This window comes from Bacillus rossius, chromosome 10 (assembly GCF_032445375.1).
Source record: "Bacillus rossius redtenbacheri isolate Brsri chromosome 10, Brsri_v3, whole genome shotgun sequence".
Lineage (NCBI taxonomy): Eukaryota > Metazoa > Arthropoda > Insecta > Phasmatodea > Bacillidae > Bacillus > Bacillus rossius.
In genome coordinates this window covers 34405212-34425280 of record NC_086337.1, presented here as the reverse complement: position 1 = coordinate 34425280, position 20069 = coordinate 34405212, and the positions used below count along the sequence as shown (strand labels likewise).

Genomic DNA, 20069 nt, shown 5'->3' with positions numbered 1-20069 from the left:
ACTTATAAATACAAAACTCGGAAACCAACTTTAATGTATAATTATTTAAAATAATTGGACAAGAATGATAAATACACGCAAATTGTGTTTTCAACTAAACATCTAGATTCGATCCACACGTAGTTTCCGCAACCGCCGCTAGAATTCGATGCAGGAGCAGCTACTAAACCTTTGAATTGGGACCTGATTTTCCACGACGAATTTTAAGAAAACGCTGTCCATCTGGTTAAAATTTACTAAACAGTTAATACTGTAAAGTGTCCCTTTGTCTTTGTGAACTTTGGTTAGCGCCATCCGCCACAGATGGCAGCACCGTGGTTACACATATCCGTTCCATGCGGCGTCCACTTCATTCAAGAAATTACTCCTACCCAAGACCGTACACCCAGAGCTAAGATGTTACACCACAATAAAAATTAACAATGTCACAAATTAGTAACTTAAGAATGGTTGGACCTTTGGTAATAAAGACTTACTAATTTTTTATCAACTGTATTTACAATTAGATAACCCGTGGCTTTGCTCGCGAAATTTCAAATTATTGCGGTTATTTCATGATTTTAAGAAAATAATAGAATAAATAACAAACATTTTAAATAAAGACACAGAAACAATAAATTGTCAGATGAATAACTTACTTAATTCCTAAAAATTTTGTATGAAATATATTATATAAAATTGTTACGAGTAAGCCCTTCTTTAATTTCTAGTATATATTAAGTAACTGATTTTATAATGCCTGTTTTAGTGTTTCTGAAGATATATTTTACCTTGATGAAATTAAACCTTCTTTGTATTTCATGAGGTAGCTAATCAAAAAAGACAGTGGGCGAATATTTCGGTACTCACCAGTTATGTGTAACATCTAACCTATCGTATCACAAACTATGTGTTAACACAACACGTACCTTAATACGATATATATAAAATAGTTGAATTCTTAAATTATTGCGTTAAGAGTTTCTAGCTTCAATTTGGAGAAATTTGAGTTAATTTTTGGTGCAGACGATTTTTTTCAAGGTCATGGTCAAATGTTAAGGTGAAAGGTGAAGGTGAATGTGGAAAATAAAGGTCATAAAAATCTAAGATTGAGGCTGGAATCTGTGCACTCCACTCCGAATGCAGGGTTCAGACCAGGTTTTATGTACAATTCGTGTATTTTACATTTAATGCAAGGTTGAATTTCGATAAAATAGTGCAACAACTTTATCAAAGACAAAATTGGGTACTATGGCCATAGAGAAATGTTTATATTACAACCCAAATTATTGTAACGTTAAAAAAAAGCTCCGATAAATCAAACATATGAAATCAAAATGTTACTTGCAATGATAATATTGTCGGTGATTCAAATGAAATTTCATTTTATTTGAACAAAATCATTAGATTCGTTATTTTACCTTGGGTGTTGAAAATAAAAATTTGTTTTACAGTGTATTTCGCACAACATTCACCCTCGCACGCTCACATCTGAAGACAACACTCATTTAAGTGTCTTTGGCAGCACGTTTTAAGGCGTCCTTTTGGGAAGTTAGAAACTCTTAAATTTGTTATTCAAGAACGCAGCTCCAGTCGCCAGCAAGACTGAATTTGTAATTACCTAACAAAAGTGACTTTTTTTTATTTGGCATTTTTGTCGCTCGAAAACTTCTACCATTTAGGACTCAGAATAACTTCCTACGAAGTTTTTTTTCCCCTTCCGTTTTGTTACACCTTTCTTTTCTTGCGAGTTCCTCTAAATGGCAATAGGAGTTGGTAATAATATGCGAGAATAATGTTTCAATTTTCCGTCACTTTTTCCCGAAAACAAAAGTATTTCTTGAATACATTTCTCTCACGACTGGACCAATTAAATAGCTTGTTCATGTGGGTCTTTTTTACTGTCTTTGAAGAAGAGCTGAACTTAATAATTAATCCTCACACTTTTTATTAAGGAGAGTCTTTGATTTGGAATGACGTACACACTGGGAGAGAATAGAGTTCAGTGAATTTAAATTGTGGAATAAAATTAAGACCTTCCTAAATTAAATTACTTACACAGTAATTTGTGACATTTTTACGGTAATGTGTCACATTTTGCATAATCTCAGTGTTTTTTTGCCCTATTGTCATTCTGTAAAATATCATGTTCAACTGCTTGAAACGTTTGAGCAGAAATAGTCTGTTATTCGTAAAATTAGTCTGGGTGGTCTGAAACATTTTTTTTTAGGCATGATGTATTTTTTATCAAACACATTTTAAAAGCTGTCTTTACTTGAAAGTAATGTTTTTTTTTTTCAGTGCACGCGTTCCCTTAAATGACACCTATTATATAGCGTCTGGTTGTTGAATATTTGTAACGTTCTCAAGCGTGTAATTAGTTTAAAGTTAAGTTTGGCTTAAATGAAATTGTCGTTAAATACATTGATGTACGCACACAGCATGGATTCAGATGCGAAAGTGTGTTTGTCTGTTTGTTGTTCTTTCACGCAGCAACGGAGCAACGGATCGACATGCGTATACATAGTTTATGGGCCGTAGAGTGACATTAGCTGCACATAATTATGAAATTCCATCCCTAATTGACTTTAAAAAAAGGGTATATCCAGTTTTATAATAGAAAATCATAGGAGGTAGGTCATAGACACACAAACAGTGAGTTTGTGTCATTTCTCTAGGTCCACCACACGGTCATATAGTAAGGTCTGGCAACCTCCTATCCTCCTCCTTGGCGAAACTCATATGCTTAGTGAAGCTCGCGACTGCTAGCGAAAGAAAGGTGCTAATTACAGTTTAGAACCTCGTCAATAAATGGCGTTGCCTTGAATTTGTAACGCGCTATCGTTTGGTGCGTCCCACAGTGGGGTATTTGGCCGATTTAGGCGGCCAAAAGTGGATTTTACAAATTTGACTCTACCCAGATAAGTGATACCTTATATGAAAGCTGAAGAGTCAAGTATTAAGAAATTGTACCCATCTTATCGCTCGGTGCAACCTTAAGGTCGTGAGATCAGTTGGAACTTGTTGTTCTCATGAAGTGGACGTGTCCGTTCTTGACTCTCCCGTGGAGGCTTCTTTCAGTATAGTGACTTGTGTGTATGCGGGTTAGAGAGTGAAGTGAAAACTAATGGAGCCTGATGAAGCAGGTAATTGTGTATAAAATACGTGTATTTTCGTACAGATGTTAACTGTTTTAGCAGAGATAGAGCATTTTACATAGTTTTTTTTTTTTTTTCTTTATTTTCGAAGTAAATTTTAAACTTATGTAAGTATATTAGTCTACTTCCCGGGGTTTCCCGGTCATAATTTTTGATGCAATGAAAAGGTTAAGCCTTCTACTTTACAATTACGTAAAAATTACCCACGGATTCACGCGGTTTTGCATTATATACAGTCATATATATATATATATATATATATATATATATATATATATATATATATATATGTGTGTGTGTGTGTGTGTGTGTGTGTGTTTGTGTGCAGATTATTAATTTTTTTACATGTGTTTATTTTCTTTACGATTTCTTTCAAATTTTGTTTTAGGGCCTTCGGGCATCAATGCAGTGACTCTAAGAAAGTTGTTTAACATGATGCAACAGTAAAAGTTAACGAATATTAAGGAACAATTAGAATTTTTACAAAATTACTTATTACATAATGACAATTATTCTGAGGAACAAATAAATTATGTAAAGCATAATTTTTCACATTTTAAATCATAATTTAAACGAAGGTGGACCGTAGCACATAAGAAAAATGATATATTTGTAAAAAAAATTGTGATTGGCTCAATGGGATATTCGAAGTTCCTAAAGAAATAAAGCGACCAGGAAGGCCAATGAAGAGATATCAAGATTTGAGTGATAGAAGCAAAGGAAGAAGAGAACATTTAAGGCATACTACAGAGTTTGAAGTACTAACTTACGCTACTCGGGTGACATTAGGAGCTCCTAGGAAAAAGAGACGCTTCCAAAATACTGAAGGAAATTACAAGTTCTCCGAAGCGAGCAGGGAAATATAAGAGCGCATATTCTATTAGGTTAGGGTATGATAAACCACAACAAACGACATTAAGTGCACTGGCTATGTTTGTTGAAGCGGAACTTTCCAGAAGACAGTACGGAATAATTAGAAGGACTAATAAGAAGTTCTATCCTTGTTATAGTATTCTTCAGAAAGCAAAAGTAGATTGTTACCCAGAGAAGGAATCATATTTCATTACTGAGAATTGTGCTGCAATTAACTTACAACATTTACTGGACCATACTGTTACACGACTGTTGTTGCATTTAGAAGAATGTGTACAAACATAATATAAAGAAGAATGTAACTCATTAGTGTTAATTTGCAAGTGGGGCTGTGATGGTTCGCTACAAATTCAATATAAGCAAAAATTCCAGAATGATGCTGACTCCGATGCACATATTTTCCAGAGTTCTTTTGTACCGCTTCAACTAATTTGTAGCACAAATAAGAAATTAATCTGGCAGAATCCAACGCCTTCTTCGCCACGTTATTGTCGTCCTATTAGAATAAGATTTGTGAAATAATCCACAGACATAACAAATGAAGAAATCAACTATGTACAAAAGTCTATAAATTTGTTGCAAGACACGAAGGTGACATTGGCAGACAAATTATACTCAGTAAAACACACAATGATGCTCACCATGATCGACGCCAAAGTTTGTAACGCTGCCACTCAAACAACTTCCACACTGAGATGTTATATTTGTGGTTCAACAAGTAAATATTTTAATAATCTATCAGTAAAAAACGAGATTAATGCAGAGACACTTAAATTTGGACTATCGATCTTACATGCTAGAATCCGTTTATTTGAAAGTTTATTGCATCTTTCCCTTAAACTGCCCGTTAAAAAGTGGCAGGTAAGATCAGAAAATGAAAAAGCACTAGTGAATAAGAGAAAATTAGAAATCCAAGAAAACTTGAAAAATAAAATGGGTTTCATTGTAGATGTGCCTAAACCCGGATTTGGCAATACCAATGATGGTAACACTAGTAGAAGGTTTTTCATAGACCCGGAATTAGCAGCAGAAATTACAGGCATTGATTACAAAACTAATATATCGCTTCAAAGTGATATTGGAAACCGTATCGTGTGGACACAATATAACCATAGAAAAATTCTCAGAATATACCATGGAGACGGCTGAGCTGTATGTTCAGTTATATACATGGCATCCGATGACGCCTACGGTTCACAAGATTTTGATTCATGGTCCCGTTGTGGTAGAGAACGTGCTGCTGCTTATAGGCCAACTTTCCGAAGAGGCTGCTGAAGCATGCAATAAACATTTTCGTCTTTACCGTCAAAATAACGCAAGAAAGTTCTCCAGAGTCTCTTGCAACCTAAATGTGCTTAACAGACTATTACTAAGTTCTGACCCGTTGATAACTGGTATGAGGCCTATAATTCGAAAAATTAAAAAATCGTTTTTAAAGGAAACCCTAGAAATGCTACTTCCAGCTGAAACTACAAATCAGCATCCAGATACTGCTGAAACTGAAGAAGATGAGACTTCAGAAGGAACAGAAGAATCTTCTGATGAAGAACCGTATCTGTCATAATCTGATTTATCATTATTGTGTAAATTTAGGTAGGTGTTCTAGGTAACATTCATATTTTTGTATAAAATTATCAATAAAGTAATAAGTCTTATAAAATCCAAATAAAATGTTTCCTATCACTTTAAACTACCACGAATGGGTAAGCTGGCATATGTAGACCCAATTAAAAGATAAAAATAATTTTGGCCGCCTAAATCGACCAAATACCCCACTGTGCCGTCCGTCAGGTCTTGCCCAGGGATCACCTTCCTTCCAAAAAAATGAAGATGAAGATTGGCGTCCCGGTTTTGCTGATAAGTAGACTTGATTGCACCGAGACTGTGAAATCAATGTGACTTAAAAATGAAAATTCCCCGTTTTTGAAATGCATGTCCAACAGACTTGAAATTCGGAAGTGATGTTCCTTGTGTTGAGTGTTCAGCCCGGACAACGACGGTTACTTCAGTTAGTAATGCCATAAAATGGACGTAATATTGCTGTAGTCTGTATTAATTAAATTTGTATTAAATTTCACAGTTCTGAAAAGTAGCACTAGTGTTCTACGTATACTTCTGCCACTGTCGTTCTGTCTACAGTATACATCGTGCGGTGTTTTTCAAGTGACAGTTGAGAAATGAATACACTGGTACACTGGTCTTAAGAACTGTTGAATTCAAGCAAAGTTACATGATACAAACTATACGAATCACTAGTAAAAAAATAAAGTTAACAAGTCTTTCAGTATTCGCCAGTCATATGTAACATCTAACCACGGTAATGAGCAAATTCGTGTGCTCGCATGTTGAAAATATTCTTACTATACGAAACTCGGGCACAGAATTTAAGTTAGAATTATTGAAAATAATGAGAAGAGTGATAAATATAAGAAAATAGTGTTTTCAAGTATATTTATTGACGCGAATCACACGTTGTTTCCCTAAAATCGCTAGAATTCACTACAGGAGCAGCTACGATAGCTATTGAATCATTTGCTTAGCAGAACAAAATTTTAAACTATATAACGAAACGGCTCTGAAACAACTTAAAAAGACTTAAATTACTACACCCTCAGCTTTGGACCTGATTTTCCTAAAGCAGTTTTATCAAGATAAAGCCCATCTTGTTAAAATTCATTTAAAAGTTAATACTTACAACGTTTACCTTTGTCTCTATGAACTTGGTTCGCGCCATCCTCCACAGATGGCAGCACCTTGGTTACACATTTCCGTTCCATGCGACTTCCGTTGCATTCACGAAATTACTCCCACCAAATGCCGTATACCGAGAGCTAAGTGCAAAAAAAGCAGGGTAACCAACGAAGGTCGGTCTTATCTCGTGACGATCTATCGATCTCGGTTTGGCAAGGAACTGAGAGGTACCCAGGGGTCCACGGGCAGCCATACCACGAGGGTCCGTACGCGAGAAAGGATGCGCCCCAGTTAAACGCTCGTTCCCGCTCGCTAGTGCTTCTAGCGTGGTGTCGCCTCTACGAACAAGGCTCTGATCTGGAGCGCAGTCTTCTTGTCGTGCACAGAGAAACCATGGGATTTGAGAGGTGACCGTACAATAAATGGCGGAGAAGTGATGATAAAGGTGTAAAGCAAGGCCCTTGAGTGCTTTTCAAAATCTGTGCCAGGCTTTTCATGCATAAAAATTATTCTGATAAAACGCATTTTAGCCATTTGCGCTCTCCTGAAGATAAAGTTTAAAAAGAAAAAAAATATGGACACGTGACTAATCATCCTCCCTCAGCGTGTTTTTTAAATGTTTTTCGTACACACACCCCTCTCTGATTTATTGAGCAGTTTCCAAATTGCGTTATTTTTCCTGAAGCTCTGCGCACCGTGTGTGTGCCCTGGTAGGCGGTCTCCTCAAGGCTGCATTCACAAACTCCGCAAGACACGCAAGACGCAAAAAAAAAAGTTCGGCAACAAAGTTTGCAAATATCAGTTTATAAACTACGTAAGATGCAAAATCTCAACGCAGATATTGGTCAACTTTCAATTTATTGCGTTTCCACCTTCTTAATTTGAAGTGGAGTGTTAACGAAAACTTTTACAAGATGCCGGGGTTATGTATACAGAAGTCCACGATGTTATTTTTATTGCGTGTCTTAGGTTTACATTTATTAAACTTTCGCATAGTGAAAACCTAAAATAAAACCTGTTAAATGAAATTTGTAAATTGGATATATTTTCAAGATAAACACGCGTTGTTATCAAAATAAACCTGGGGAAGAATTTCGGTTTTCTACTATTTAACAATTTCAATTTGAAAAGTTTGACGACCTTATGCTACTTCTGAGCTTTATAAAGGACCGTAATGACTTTTGTGTTAGTTGTAAGTTGCATTGTTGGAGCTGTTGCGTAGCTTATAAACCTGACCTTAGTGATGAGTTAAGACTAGCGCCGAAAAAAAAATTGTGGTTCTTAATCTCGCAGAGATAATTATTTTTTTTTTTTTACTTTTGAGATGCCTCTCAGATTGGCTATAGGCCAATGAGAAACCCTCAATAGGAGAATTATCGAATCACTTGCAACTCAACATCCCTCCTTAAGTGAAAAGCCAATGGAAAGGTGTATGTTGTGGTCTATGGAGTCCGCCTATCCTGGATGTATCTGAACCAGCTAAGTTATCCAGTCCCCAAGAATGACTAGGGACTTGCAAAATTCATGCTGTGTTTTATTTGGAGATAGGGTAGAATGTATATGTACTATTATAGATTTGAATTTATTAAAAAATTTCTTGGTCACACCACTGTTTATTTACTTTAAGAATGGACAAGAAAGATGAATGCATAATAGAATCACGGTTAATTGAAACCACTTGAATGACAAGCATACAATGAAATAACTGTATAATTCATTAAACTCAAATAGGTACAAGCCAGATAAAAATTAAAATCGAGAGGCAGCCAATTAAACATATATACATATATAAGTGATTATGGGAAATCTAGCATGGTACCACAAAATAACGCTGATATTGAATGTTTATAGTAGGTAATGGATTACATTCTAATCGAAATAAAATTAAGACTTTTATGAGAGATGCTGCATGGAACTTTCAGACTTGGATAGCTCGTGATGCTGTGAAAAATTTGAAGCACTGGAACATCTAATCATGGATATAAAACTATTTTGTCCATTTTAAAGAAAAACAATCAAAGTCAGGAGGTTTATTACAGAACCTGTCAAAAAGGCTCACATTATTCAAAACAGAGTGAAATTAAAATACATTAATAAACAAAAAGTAAAGGAGACTAATTGAGATATTCGTACAAGTCATAGGTAGCTGACTGAGATCATATAGAGTAATTTAGAATAAAATTGTAAAAAAAAAAAGTCATAGAGCATTAGTGCATATTGTCAGATGAATTATTGAAAAATAATTTTTTTATTATTATTGTCTATAAAATACCATCTCTAGCCTTTTAGACTAAGATTTTTTTTTTAATTTGAAACAATATTCACGCTTGTTCAGCAGGGCGAATTCAAGCAAACATATTAAAATGACAGTGGATTTTTGGTTGTTGGTGGGGGGGGGGGGGGGGGGTGTGGCGGGATTGTTATTGCGAGAGAGAGAGAGAGGTTGACCATACCTTCAACCAACACATCGGAGTTTCCATTCATCCATTGATTCAAACAGGTAGGTTGATATCGGAACATATATTCTGCCCAAACTTTTTCGGTTATAGGTAAATTCTTTTTCAAGTATTATGTCTAAAATTTGACAGTTTTCAAAATTTACCAATTTTAATTTGAAAACCATCACGTCATCAACACTGGGAAGTTCCACGAAGTTGTTCACTATCATAGAAATAGAATTTTACAACAGAAAAAAAAACTTAAAGTTCATGTATTATACAACTTTTTGTCCACACAATTACGTTATATTACGTAATACACTTTGCGTCACTATGGCACAGCCATTAACCGGAGATGGTGTGGCTTACATAAGAGGCCGTATCTGCATATTTAATAAACACCCCCTAATTGAAATATTATTGATCTACCAGGCCGATGCTAAGCCGTCTTACATTTACGGATGCGTAAATAAACTATTTCAGTGTCCGGATATTGGCGGGGGGTCTTAACAATTTTCAGAACATGGACGCTGGCCTGGAAGGAACTCTTTACTAATTACGTTGCTTTCAAAATCCAGCTTAGCAATACTGACGCATGTGACGTCACAACATACTTAACACATGTGTGTTACTTACAATTTTACTTTAGGACAATAACAAATATAAAATATAAATTATTGACATAGTTATTTCTAATGTAAATAGCTTTTCTTTAATTAAGTGAAATGTCAATAAACTTCCTTATATGGCAATGAATCATACTATTACGTTGCGCATAACCAAGACAATTGTAGTGTTGTTAAAAATTTTCATATCAATTTATAAAACGGAAAACATAAGAATTATATCACGTCTTGATGAAAACATAAATAAAACTATGAGATTTTTTCAGACGTCTTTGTAATTCCTAAACGCATAGTATCTGAAGCTGTTTGAAAATTTCTCCCATCTGCAGATCTTGAATGAAGCACATAATTGCCTACAAAAAATTTCTACGAAACACAAGTTAATATGTTTACCCGAAATAATCCCTAGAAAATTCATAAACCAGGGAGTGTAAGAATTAATAAAAGTTTCTTCGCAACGATCAGATTATTATTGATTTTATAATTTAGCTTTGAATTAAGCTTTTTTTTTTTTTTTTTTTACCAAATTTGGCTTCTATCTACAAATACGAACTAAAAAACGTGAAAATAAAAAACTAATGATTTATACACATTGCAAATTTTTTGGATTTTTTGTTTGCTGATAATCTTCATTATATACGTAATATTAATGTTTATTTAATAATAATTATTAAAAGTCAAATAAAATAATTCATTTTATAGTCCATTAGAATGTAGGTACACCTTAACCCACACATTCAAGGTTTGATAAACTCAATGTATCATTGGGATATAAATTGTCCACTTCAGTTGACGAATACATACATTTCTTGTATATTATTTTATTTTTAACATTTGGATTCAAGAAATTTGGGATCTTACCCATAACTAGTGTCTATATTTTATAGCCTTCCTTAGAATGGAAAGGGAGTATTTAGTTTCCATATTACCTGCGTATGTGTTCGCGCAGACACACGAACGACTCAAGGGCTTACATGTTTTATTAACTTGATACTAGTTGCACCGACTGCGATGGTACACGAAATTTGAGGGAATTTAAACTTACACGAGAAATTTAAGATTTATTTGAATTAGTTCGATTAACTCCACCATTATAAAATATATTCAAATTGGTTTTTTATAAATACATTTTTTTAAAGTACGAACAATATATTGTATTAGAAAAAATTGAAAATTGGAATTGGTACCTCCAATATTATAAATACTTCAAATAATTTCTTCAGCTTATCAAATATTCAAAACGAATTATCTACGCTAAGAATATGTTTTTCTAATTCTTTTACTGTTACTTGAAATAAATTATGTAAATAAAGTGTTCCATAGTATTTCAAAATAATATCCGTAATTTTTTGCATTTATTTAGACTCTAATCCATTCTAGATTAAACGTCGAAATTTTGTATGGTACATTCATATTAATCTAGTTGTTTATTTTTTGAAAGTCTAAACCTATTAAACGCAAATATAAATGGGCCCTTTGTAAAATACTTAGTATCTGGTACATTTTGCAATCCCTAAGCTCTGACAATCGAAAACACGTAATTTTTTTAAAATATAGCACACAAATTCATAAGCCTTTTATTATAATTCATTGGACTTAAAATAATTTCATCAGCTCAATCAATCAGTTTTTCAATTTATAAATTTCAATCATTTTATAAATATTAAAAGAACATATTTCATCAGGTTACTTTTAAAGCAACCAAATTTTCTAATTTCCTAGTTTATTTTCATGAAAATGAATAGTTACTGATTTCACACAATTTTTTTTCAGGATGTGTTTAACGTAGGTAAACCAATTATAGTAAAACGTGATTGCGCTCATTAATTCATCCGGTTATTTGCGTACGAAAAAAAAAAAAGATTTTGCTACCCTTTACGCTTTTGACGTAACATGTGCAGCCATGTGCAGAAATGGACGAATTAGTGACACTTTGTGGTTTCAGTATGGATAACCTAATTTTAATGATTCATTCCGTAGTGAACAAAAAAAATGTGAGCGAGGTTTTCAGTACTCGCCAGTTATGTTCAAACATTTAACCTTGGTATATCGAGTAAATTGATCTGTTTTCATGTTGCATAATAATTTATACTACGAAACTTGTACCCGAAATTTAACATTGATAACTTAAAAAATGACGAGAGTGATAAATTATAAATTAAATTAAATTTTTACTACATTCCTTGATAAGAATCACACGTACTTTTCACACCCGTCGTTAGAATTCGCTGCCGGAGCAGCTATGTCGACTACCGAATAATTAGATTTGTAGAGCGAAAACTCAAACTATGTAATGGTGACTATATGTAATGACATGTAATGATGCCCTATAAAACCGAAAAAAAACTTAAAAAAATAATAATCCAAGGCTTTGGACCAAATTTTCGACAGTAAATTTTATATTAAAATACTGCTCATATTGATAGAATTCATTAAAAAGTTAATGCTATGACGTTTTCCTTTATCTCTGTGAGCTTTGCCACAGATGGCAGCACAGTGGTTACACATTTCCGTTCCATGCGACTTCCGATACATTCACGAAATTACTCCTACCAAATGCCGTATATTGAGAGCTAGGATGTTTACACATGAAAAAATTGTATTAAAATTGAAGGAGGTCTAAACATAAAAATATAGAAATGTAATACATATCTACACGTTACGTATCGTACCTATTGATGTACATCCATGCAAATATTTGGTGCTGTATTAGTTTGCGAAGAACATCCATACGAATTTATGTATGTCTGAACTTTAGTTAAGCGCTTAAATACATAAAAGAATAGAGGTGAAAGTTTTCGCCTGCAAAGCATGAGTGTTTCACAATTGTTGAGTTTTCACAGTAGAATTTGGCATTTTTAAATTGTGGTTTTTTGATCAAAATTTCTAAGTTTTGTTTTGCGGTGTTTTACTCTTTCAAAAATTTTCTTCGCATGTTATTCACCACAGTGTGATGTTGATTTTTCACCTTCGTAAATGAAAAGGCATAATCGCCCTGCCACGAGAAGTTATGGTCCCTATGTGGTTGAATATGCTTGGGATTGCACGAAAAGCATACACACATACACACACACACACACATACACACACACACACACACACACACACACACACACACATATATATATATATATATATATATATATATATATATATATATATATAACAATTTTGAGCCCAAAACAAAATAGTTGGCCAATCTACACCCTTTCAAACTCTAACTATTATTAAATTATTAATAACTTTTGTGATTGTATCACTAAGAAAAAACATAGAGATGGTTTGTCTGTCTGTATGTAGTTTGAGTATAGTGCGGATACAAAGCAGTCCAGAGCCGTGAGTTTTTTTATGTCGACTAGCCAAAGGAGGAAGTAAGCGGAAAAGTTTGATAAAAAAAAGGGGGATTATGTTTCCGTTTCCTCTTCTTAGAATTAAAACAAAAAAAATCTTATTTTATTATTAATTATTTACTTTTGACAACAGTTTCCCGATAATTCTTGGCAATTGCTATTGCACTGTTGAAACTTTCTCCAAGTCATGGCAACGACTATTAGTATATTGTTAATGTTTTATTCACTTCCGGATCACAATCCTGTCAGTCTGCCATCATATCGCACAACATTAGTTAAGTTAATGTGAATGTGAATACACTTCAAAAATGTTAGTTACAATATTACGTGTTTTCTTCGAATAGCTTTCGTTTACCTTAGTTATAACGACTTTTTTTCATCAGTTTATTTCAAAAGTTATACAAACAATTTTTTTTTTTAATTCGAAAAGGGGTTGTGTTCTGTTTTTTAAACTCCCGTAGCGATGCACGGCTACATAGCTAGTTCTGAAATATATGTATATGTATTTAACTTAGATACGCTTAACAATTTGAAATAATATTTTTTTTTTTACTGATTGTGCACGACGAGACAATAATTTTTTTTTCTATTTATTCAAGGAAAAATTGGCAGTGACAGCAAAATAAAATAAAAAATTATAGAGGAAATTAATTTTTTTGGTCAGAACAAAAAAACTGAGCTGTGTCGTGGCGAAGCGAGTCGACACGAATACGCTTGAAGTCGGACGCAGCACGAGCGAAGCGTCGGTCATGGCCGGACGCACCAACCCCCCTCCCCCCTCCTCCCTCATCGACCCCCGGCCGAGTGGGGGGAGGATGGGAGGAGGGGAGGGGGTTGCCGGCGACGATCGACGCCGCGACGCCGCGGCGCGTGCGCGACTCCAGAGGGCGACCCCCCTCCCCGCCCCCCCTACGGCCTAACGACGCCCGGAGCGCACAGTCCTCTCTCGCGCGCGCGTGTGTGCGCGTGTGTGTGTGTGCGCGCGCCCGCAGCGGCCGACCTCCAGAAGTGTCGCTGGACCCCTGAGTCCACCCGCGCGTACCTTCTCGGTCTCCGGAGACCCACCCACATCGGCAAGCTTCGCGTGTGAGCGTGTGATGCCTGTGCTGCCCCGAGGATTGACTCCCGCCAGAGCGTCGTTGTGATGACTGCCGACGGGCACCTGTTGGCGGCGACGTAGGGACCCCCCTACCTCTCTCCCGATGGCACGAGCGCCGGCCCACGCCTGAGGATGAGGCAGCGGCAGGCCGCGCGGCTGGTTCGAGTCCCGTCCGGGGTGGTCGTGGCGACGGTGCTGGCCGTGGCGCTCTGCCTGAGGCCGGCGCGCACCGCCAAGGACAGTGAGTGTCAGCTCGACCAGGAGGGGGTGCGTTCCGTTTCAGGGTCGTTACCACGGCCACGCCGAGACTAGCTGGGCGCTTTTCCTGATCGGTCGAGTTTCTTCCTCAGCACACCGGTCATAAGTAGAGACATGCAAGATTCGCGGATTCATTTCGCGATAGGCTAGCATCAAAACAACTATACCTTCGTACCGCTTCTGCGATTGGCCCACATTTTATCCGAGGAACTGTGAGCCAATGGGAAACACTAAACCAAGAAAGTGACGAATTTCGGACAGCCTAGCTGAGACGTCTCACGCGTCAGTAGCCAATGAACAGGTGTCATTTCCGCGAGTATTTAAAGGACTGTGGAGTCTATCCTAGAGGTCAATGAATCCGCGAATTTTGCAGGTCTCTAGTCATAAGTAGAGACCTGCAAAATTCGCGGTTTCGATGACCTTCAGGATAGACTGCACATACCCCTGTACACTCGGGCAAATAACGCAAGTTAATTGGCTGCCGACTTGTAAGTCGTCTCAGCTGGTTTGTCTGTGATTCGATCCTTCTTTGGTTGAGGGTTTATAACTGGTTGAGACTCGTCCAGATGAACAGTAAGCCAATAGCAAAATTATCTAATAGGTATATGTGTTTGAATTCTAGCCTATCACCGAATGAATCCGCGAATTTTGCAGGTCTCTAGTCATAAGTAACTCAGTGCGGAAGCAAACGCGTCCTGAACGGCCCGGTAAAATGAGGCAATTGCTTCTCTTGTAGACGGCCACTGATTATGACTGGCGCCGGTGTACCCTATACGTAGAGACCTGCAAAATTCGCGGATTCAGTGACCTCCAGGATAGACTCTAATACACTCTACACACTCGGGCAAATGCCACCTGTTCATTGGCTGCTGACTTGTGAGTCGTCTCGACTGAGTGTCTGTGATTCGACACTTCTTTGAGCGAGGGTCTCTAATTGGCCCTCATTACTCCAGATTAACAGTGAACCAGTGGTAGAAGCAGCGCTAAGGTATAATTATTTGAATTGTAGCATATCACGAAATGAATCCCCGAATTTTGCAGGTCTCTACCTATACATTATAACGTTGCATTTTTTTTTCGAAAAGTTTTGGGCTCTAGTCATCATTCACACATTCACGTTGAACATTATTTAACTTGTACACTTTTAGAATGGCTTAGTTTTCACAACAAAAAAAAATCTCTCTGCATACCTTTTTGCATAATTTGCTGCCAAAGTTACAGTTTTAAATAAATTTGGAACGTACAGATAGTGGATACTGGATAACATAATAAAAATATGAAGGTTTTAAAGGCAAAACCACTGACTTAACTCGATGATAAAGTTTGAATATGTTTCATTATATATATTTTTTTCTTAGCTGTCAAAAGTCAAAATTTTAGCCACTCAAAATGTTTACAAGTTAAAAAAAGTTTTAACGTAAGTAAAAAGTTATAAAACTTGACGCACCTCCTTAATGTTGGGTTTCAAGTGACATGTTATACTTTTAGTTTTTATGTTACGAAATCCCAAATATTTATGAAGTAATATTTAGAAAACTGAGCTTTAAAAATAGTGTACTATGTGTCACACATTTGTGGAAACTCGGAAATTTTTTTTTTAGCGTTTGACCATGATTCGATTGGTCAGGCAAAAAAGTGTGTTTTACGATAATTTCCCAGAATTTTGTAAAATGAAAGATATGATTATCTCATGGCAAAAAATTAACAAATATAATCAAGTATCAATATTTATATAGTAAAATACCAGTTTTAATTACAAATAAAACAATATAATGACGTGAAAATGAAACAACCCCACAAATAAAAAAAAACGGGTCGAACCGAACTTTAATAAAAAGCTGTCAGGGAGGTCACTACATATTACATTGTTTGTGTAACGGTTTTATTCCCAAAACAAATAATAAAATTGCAGCAGTGTTTCTGAACTTTATATAAGCCAGTTGTTTGTTCATAAATTGCTGATTTCATTTATTTGTATATATAGTAAACATATATTTTTTTTTTAAATTCGAATTTCGACCATTTAAATACGAATAATTTTTACCACCTTCACTCCATTCTCCCCCTTAAAAGAGAGGAGATTGAGATGGATGGGGCATGTGATAGGTTTCGCAAACGAAAGGAGTCGGGTTTGAGTCCCGGGCTGGTAATCCTGGATTTCGGTGTTTAATTGCTTCCCGGAATCAACGCAGGATTACTGGGGTTCTGTTTTTTTTCCGTTTCTAATGTCCTCATCGTTGGGTCGATGAACTTAAAAATAAAATATGATTAAGTTGAAGAGATACCTTCCCTGATGTTTTTAGAACACGTTTGTGGATTGAAGTGAAAACAATAAAAAAGAAAGCTAACTATGCTGTACAGAATCCTCTTAACGGTTTTATGGTAGTTGTAGAATTAAGTGATGTTCAGTACCACTCGTTTCAGATTTAAAAAAAATAAAAATAACTGTGTTATTGTGGTTGAAGACATGAAAAATTTAACTACAGCTAATTATACTGTCACATTTTTTAAAGTAATTTCAGAACACGAGAATACGTGTTATACATTCCAGTTTATTGTAATTTGTTAAATTCTTTTGTGTTCTATCTCTCTCTCCCTCTCACATACACTGTTGTGTGAATACCATTTTTTTTGTTTGTTTGGCATTCCATGCTTTATGTAAAACAGAACCATGTAACTGTTCCAACTAGGTTGGTCTGTCAGACGCTTCTGGCTCGTGGAGATGGCTAGAAAAAAAGTTGGAATTTCGTCATAATATGTATTGCTTTAAATTGAAATACGGAACTTAATTTAAAAAAAAAATTATTTAGATATCATTTCAGATTCGTTACGTACAAAAAGAGTATAAATGTTTATAATATTGGGGTTATTCATGTTTAGAGATCATTAAATAAACCATTGTCATCACAAAATTATCTCATAAAATAAAAATGATTTTAATGGTTGCCTAAGTTGATAGTTTAAGCCTAGGATTGTTATGGATTAAACTATATTATAGCAATTTTAATTGCTTGTAGTGTACTAAAAATTATACATTTTTCATGAAAATATCGTAAACCTAAGAATTTTTTTACCTTATTTCGTTTGACAGTATGTCAATACCTTTATTTATAGAAATAAAGTCTCGGTGCAAAATTCCTTTTTTTTTATATTTATAAACATAAAACATACTAAAAACAACCAAATTTTTGTACATCTAGTCGAAACATTAAATATTTAACAAAAATAAAAAAAAATCATTTCGAATATTTTTTGCAGTTTTTTTTTACACTGTACCTCTTACAGTATTACTAAACAAGCAGTTCAATTTCAATTCATTATATATTTTATTGTCCTAGAATAAATCTTAAGGAATTTTAAATGCACTTATGCGAGTTTCTTATTGGTAAAAAAAAAATAGGTTAATATCTTTTAAAAATAGGTAAAATAATATATATGTTATATGAAAGATACGTCATTACGGACATTAATGGTTTTTCGTAATATTTGGTGAGCAAAAGAGGTAGGAAAATTGCAACACACAAGACTTCGGTTCAACGGAAAGTGTTTGATGAATACTTGAAATCTAGTTTATTAAAAACACACACACACTCGCCTGCGTGTTAAGTACATTACTCTCGGATGACAAAGCTGGGCTCCCGGGGGCGGATTACATCACAGCGGGGAGGAGGTGTGTTGAAGGAGGCTGGAGTGTCCTTGATTCTTCGTTCCCGTCTTGCCACCCGAGACTGCCAGGGGCCCGCGCGCTTTGATGAGCTAATTACGTTGCTCGCCGGACTCTAGCGACCCCCACTCACCCCTCCCCTCCCTCCCCTCATCGACCTTCCGAGGGGCGGCGGACGCGAGCCGGACAAAGGTCGCGAGGGGTCGGCCCTCATGCGAAACACGAGAAGCTGCAAAGCTACTTTCCAGAGGTGTGTGTGACGTCGAACCTCGGTAAAAAAAAAAAAAAAGCGCCGAATTCAAGTGTTCTCGTGCGCCGAAACTCACTCGCAACGCGAAACTCGCGACACGAAATTTAACGTACAGTTCTTTAAAACAATGCCGAGTGAGATAAACACACCTCTTCAACGCGAATCACACGTATTTTCCGCACCCGCCGCTAGAATTCACTGCCGGAGCAGCTACGTTGACTGAAGAATTTGCAGAGCGAAATTTAAAACTTTATAATGAACTAGCGGCAATACCCCACGCTGAACACAGGGTGATATATTTTTGTCCGCTAGTCAAAGCGAAACTGATAGTGCTGTATGAAAGTGTGGTGGACACAGAGAAATGACACACAGTTGCTGTTTTTGTAAGTCTATGTGACCTGTGATTTTCTGTTTACCCGTGGCGACCGGTTGAAAGATTTTAGAAGTTGATGCGCTGCAGCGCCATCTAGTGGAAGGGTTGTAGCAAAATGGATACCGCGGAAATATTTTCCCTGTTCAAATATTTATCCATACCAATTTTCATGGAGATCGGTTGAACGGTTTAGAAGTTGATGCGCTGCAGCGCCATCTAGCGGCGAGTTACAAAAAATGGATAGCATAAAACCCTTCTCTTTGAAAAAAAAAATACTTTGATGGCGATCGGTTGAACGGTGTCGGAGTTTATCAACGCCATACATACCAACATAATATTTTATATGTAGTGATGAAACGGCTCTTATGAATACGAAACAGACATTAAAAAATTACTAGACTCCGGCTTGGGAACTGATATTCGACAATGCGTTTTATTAAAACACTGCCCATCTTGTTAAAATTCAATGAACAGTTAATACTATAAAGCTTCCCTTTGGCCTTGTGAACTTTGGTTCGCGCCATCCGCCACAGATGGCACCACCGTTGTTACACATTTCCGTTTCATGCACGAAATTACTCCTACTACATAAATGCGGTATACCCAGAGCTAAGATATTGAACCAAAAAAAAACTAGATAATACTCTGTACGTTGAAAACGTAAAATTTTTTTGGCCGCGCTAAGTGTTTATCTTTCTGCATACGCCACTGATTGTATTAATTTGACTAGCGATGTCAGCGCTTCTTTAAATTTTAATAATTTAAAAATTTCCATTCATTTGAAACTGACAGTAGATAAAAAGTTTACATGACGTTTTCCAAAATAATTTATCCAGCCATTTTAAGAAATCTATAACATTATTATTTATCTTTTAAGCTTAGTTAATAACAATGTAAAATAATATTATAAACGAAACAGTACAATTAAAGTATAAGAACTGAATTAGATAAAGTGGGCTAACATAAATGTAAAAATAAAATAATTATAATAAGTAGCAATATAACCGTTTGAGAGTGTGAGTAGGTTAGTGTGTGTGTGTGTTGGTGTGTGTGTGTGGTTGTGTGCTGTGATTACAAGTTGCGCAATGTTTAAGTAAATCAACAATTAATGGCTGTAACACGATTTTCTAAAAAGCTGATTAAAATATCTTAATGTATGTTTTGATTGCCTCCCCAGCAAAAAGCTTGTCATTAAAAGGGCTTATTTATTGCAATTATTGCTACTTACAAGACTTGTACCTTTGTTTAACAGGTTCCTTGTATGTACAGTTTTCGTATTAGCGTTTCTAATGACGTTGCTGTCGATCGTA

At 35.8% G+C, this 20069-nt stretch overlaps 1 protein-coding gene across 1 annotated transcript in view; it reads left to right on the top strand.

The window, feature by feature from the left end:
- The first annotated feature begins 14052 nt into the window (after positions 1 to 14052).
- LOC134536317 (hemicentin-2-like) overlaps positions 14053 to 20069 on the top strand; it is a 365105-nt gene continuing 359088 nt past the window's right edge. The window contains exon 1 of the mRNA XM_063376068.1: positions 14053 to 14455. Within this exon, the coding sequence (XP_063232138.1) occupies positions 14347 to 14455 (109 nt within the window). The 5' untranslated portion in view covers positions 14053 to 14346. The remainder of the gene's footprint in view (positions 14456 to 20069) is intronic.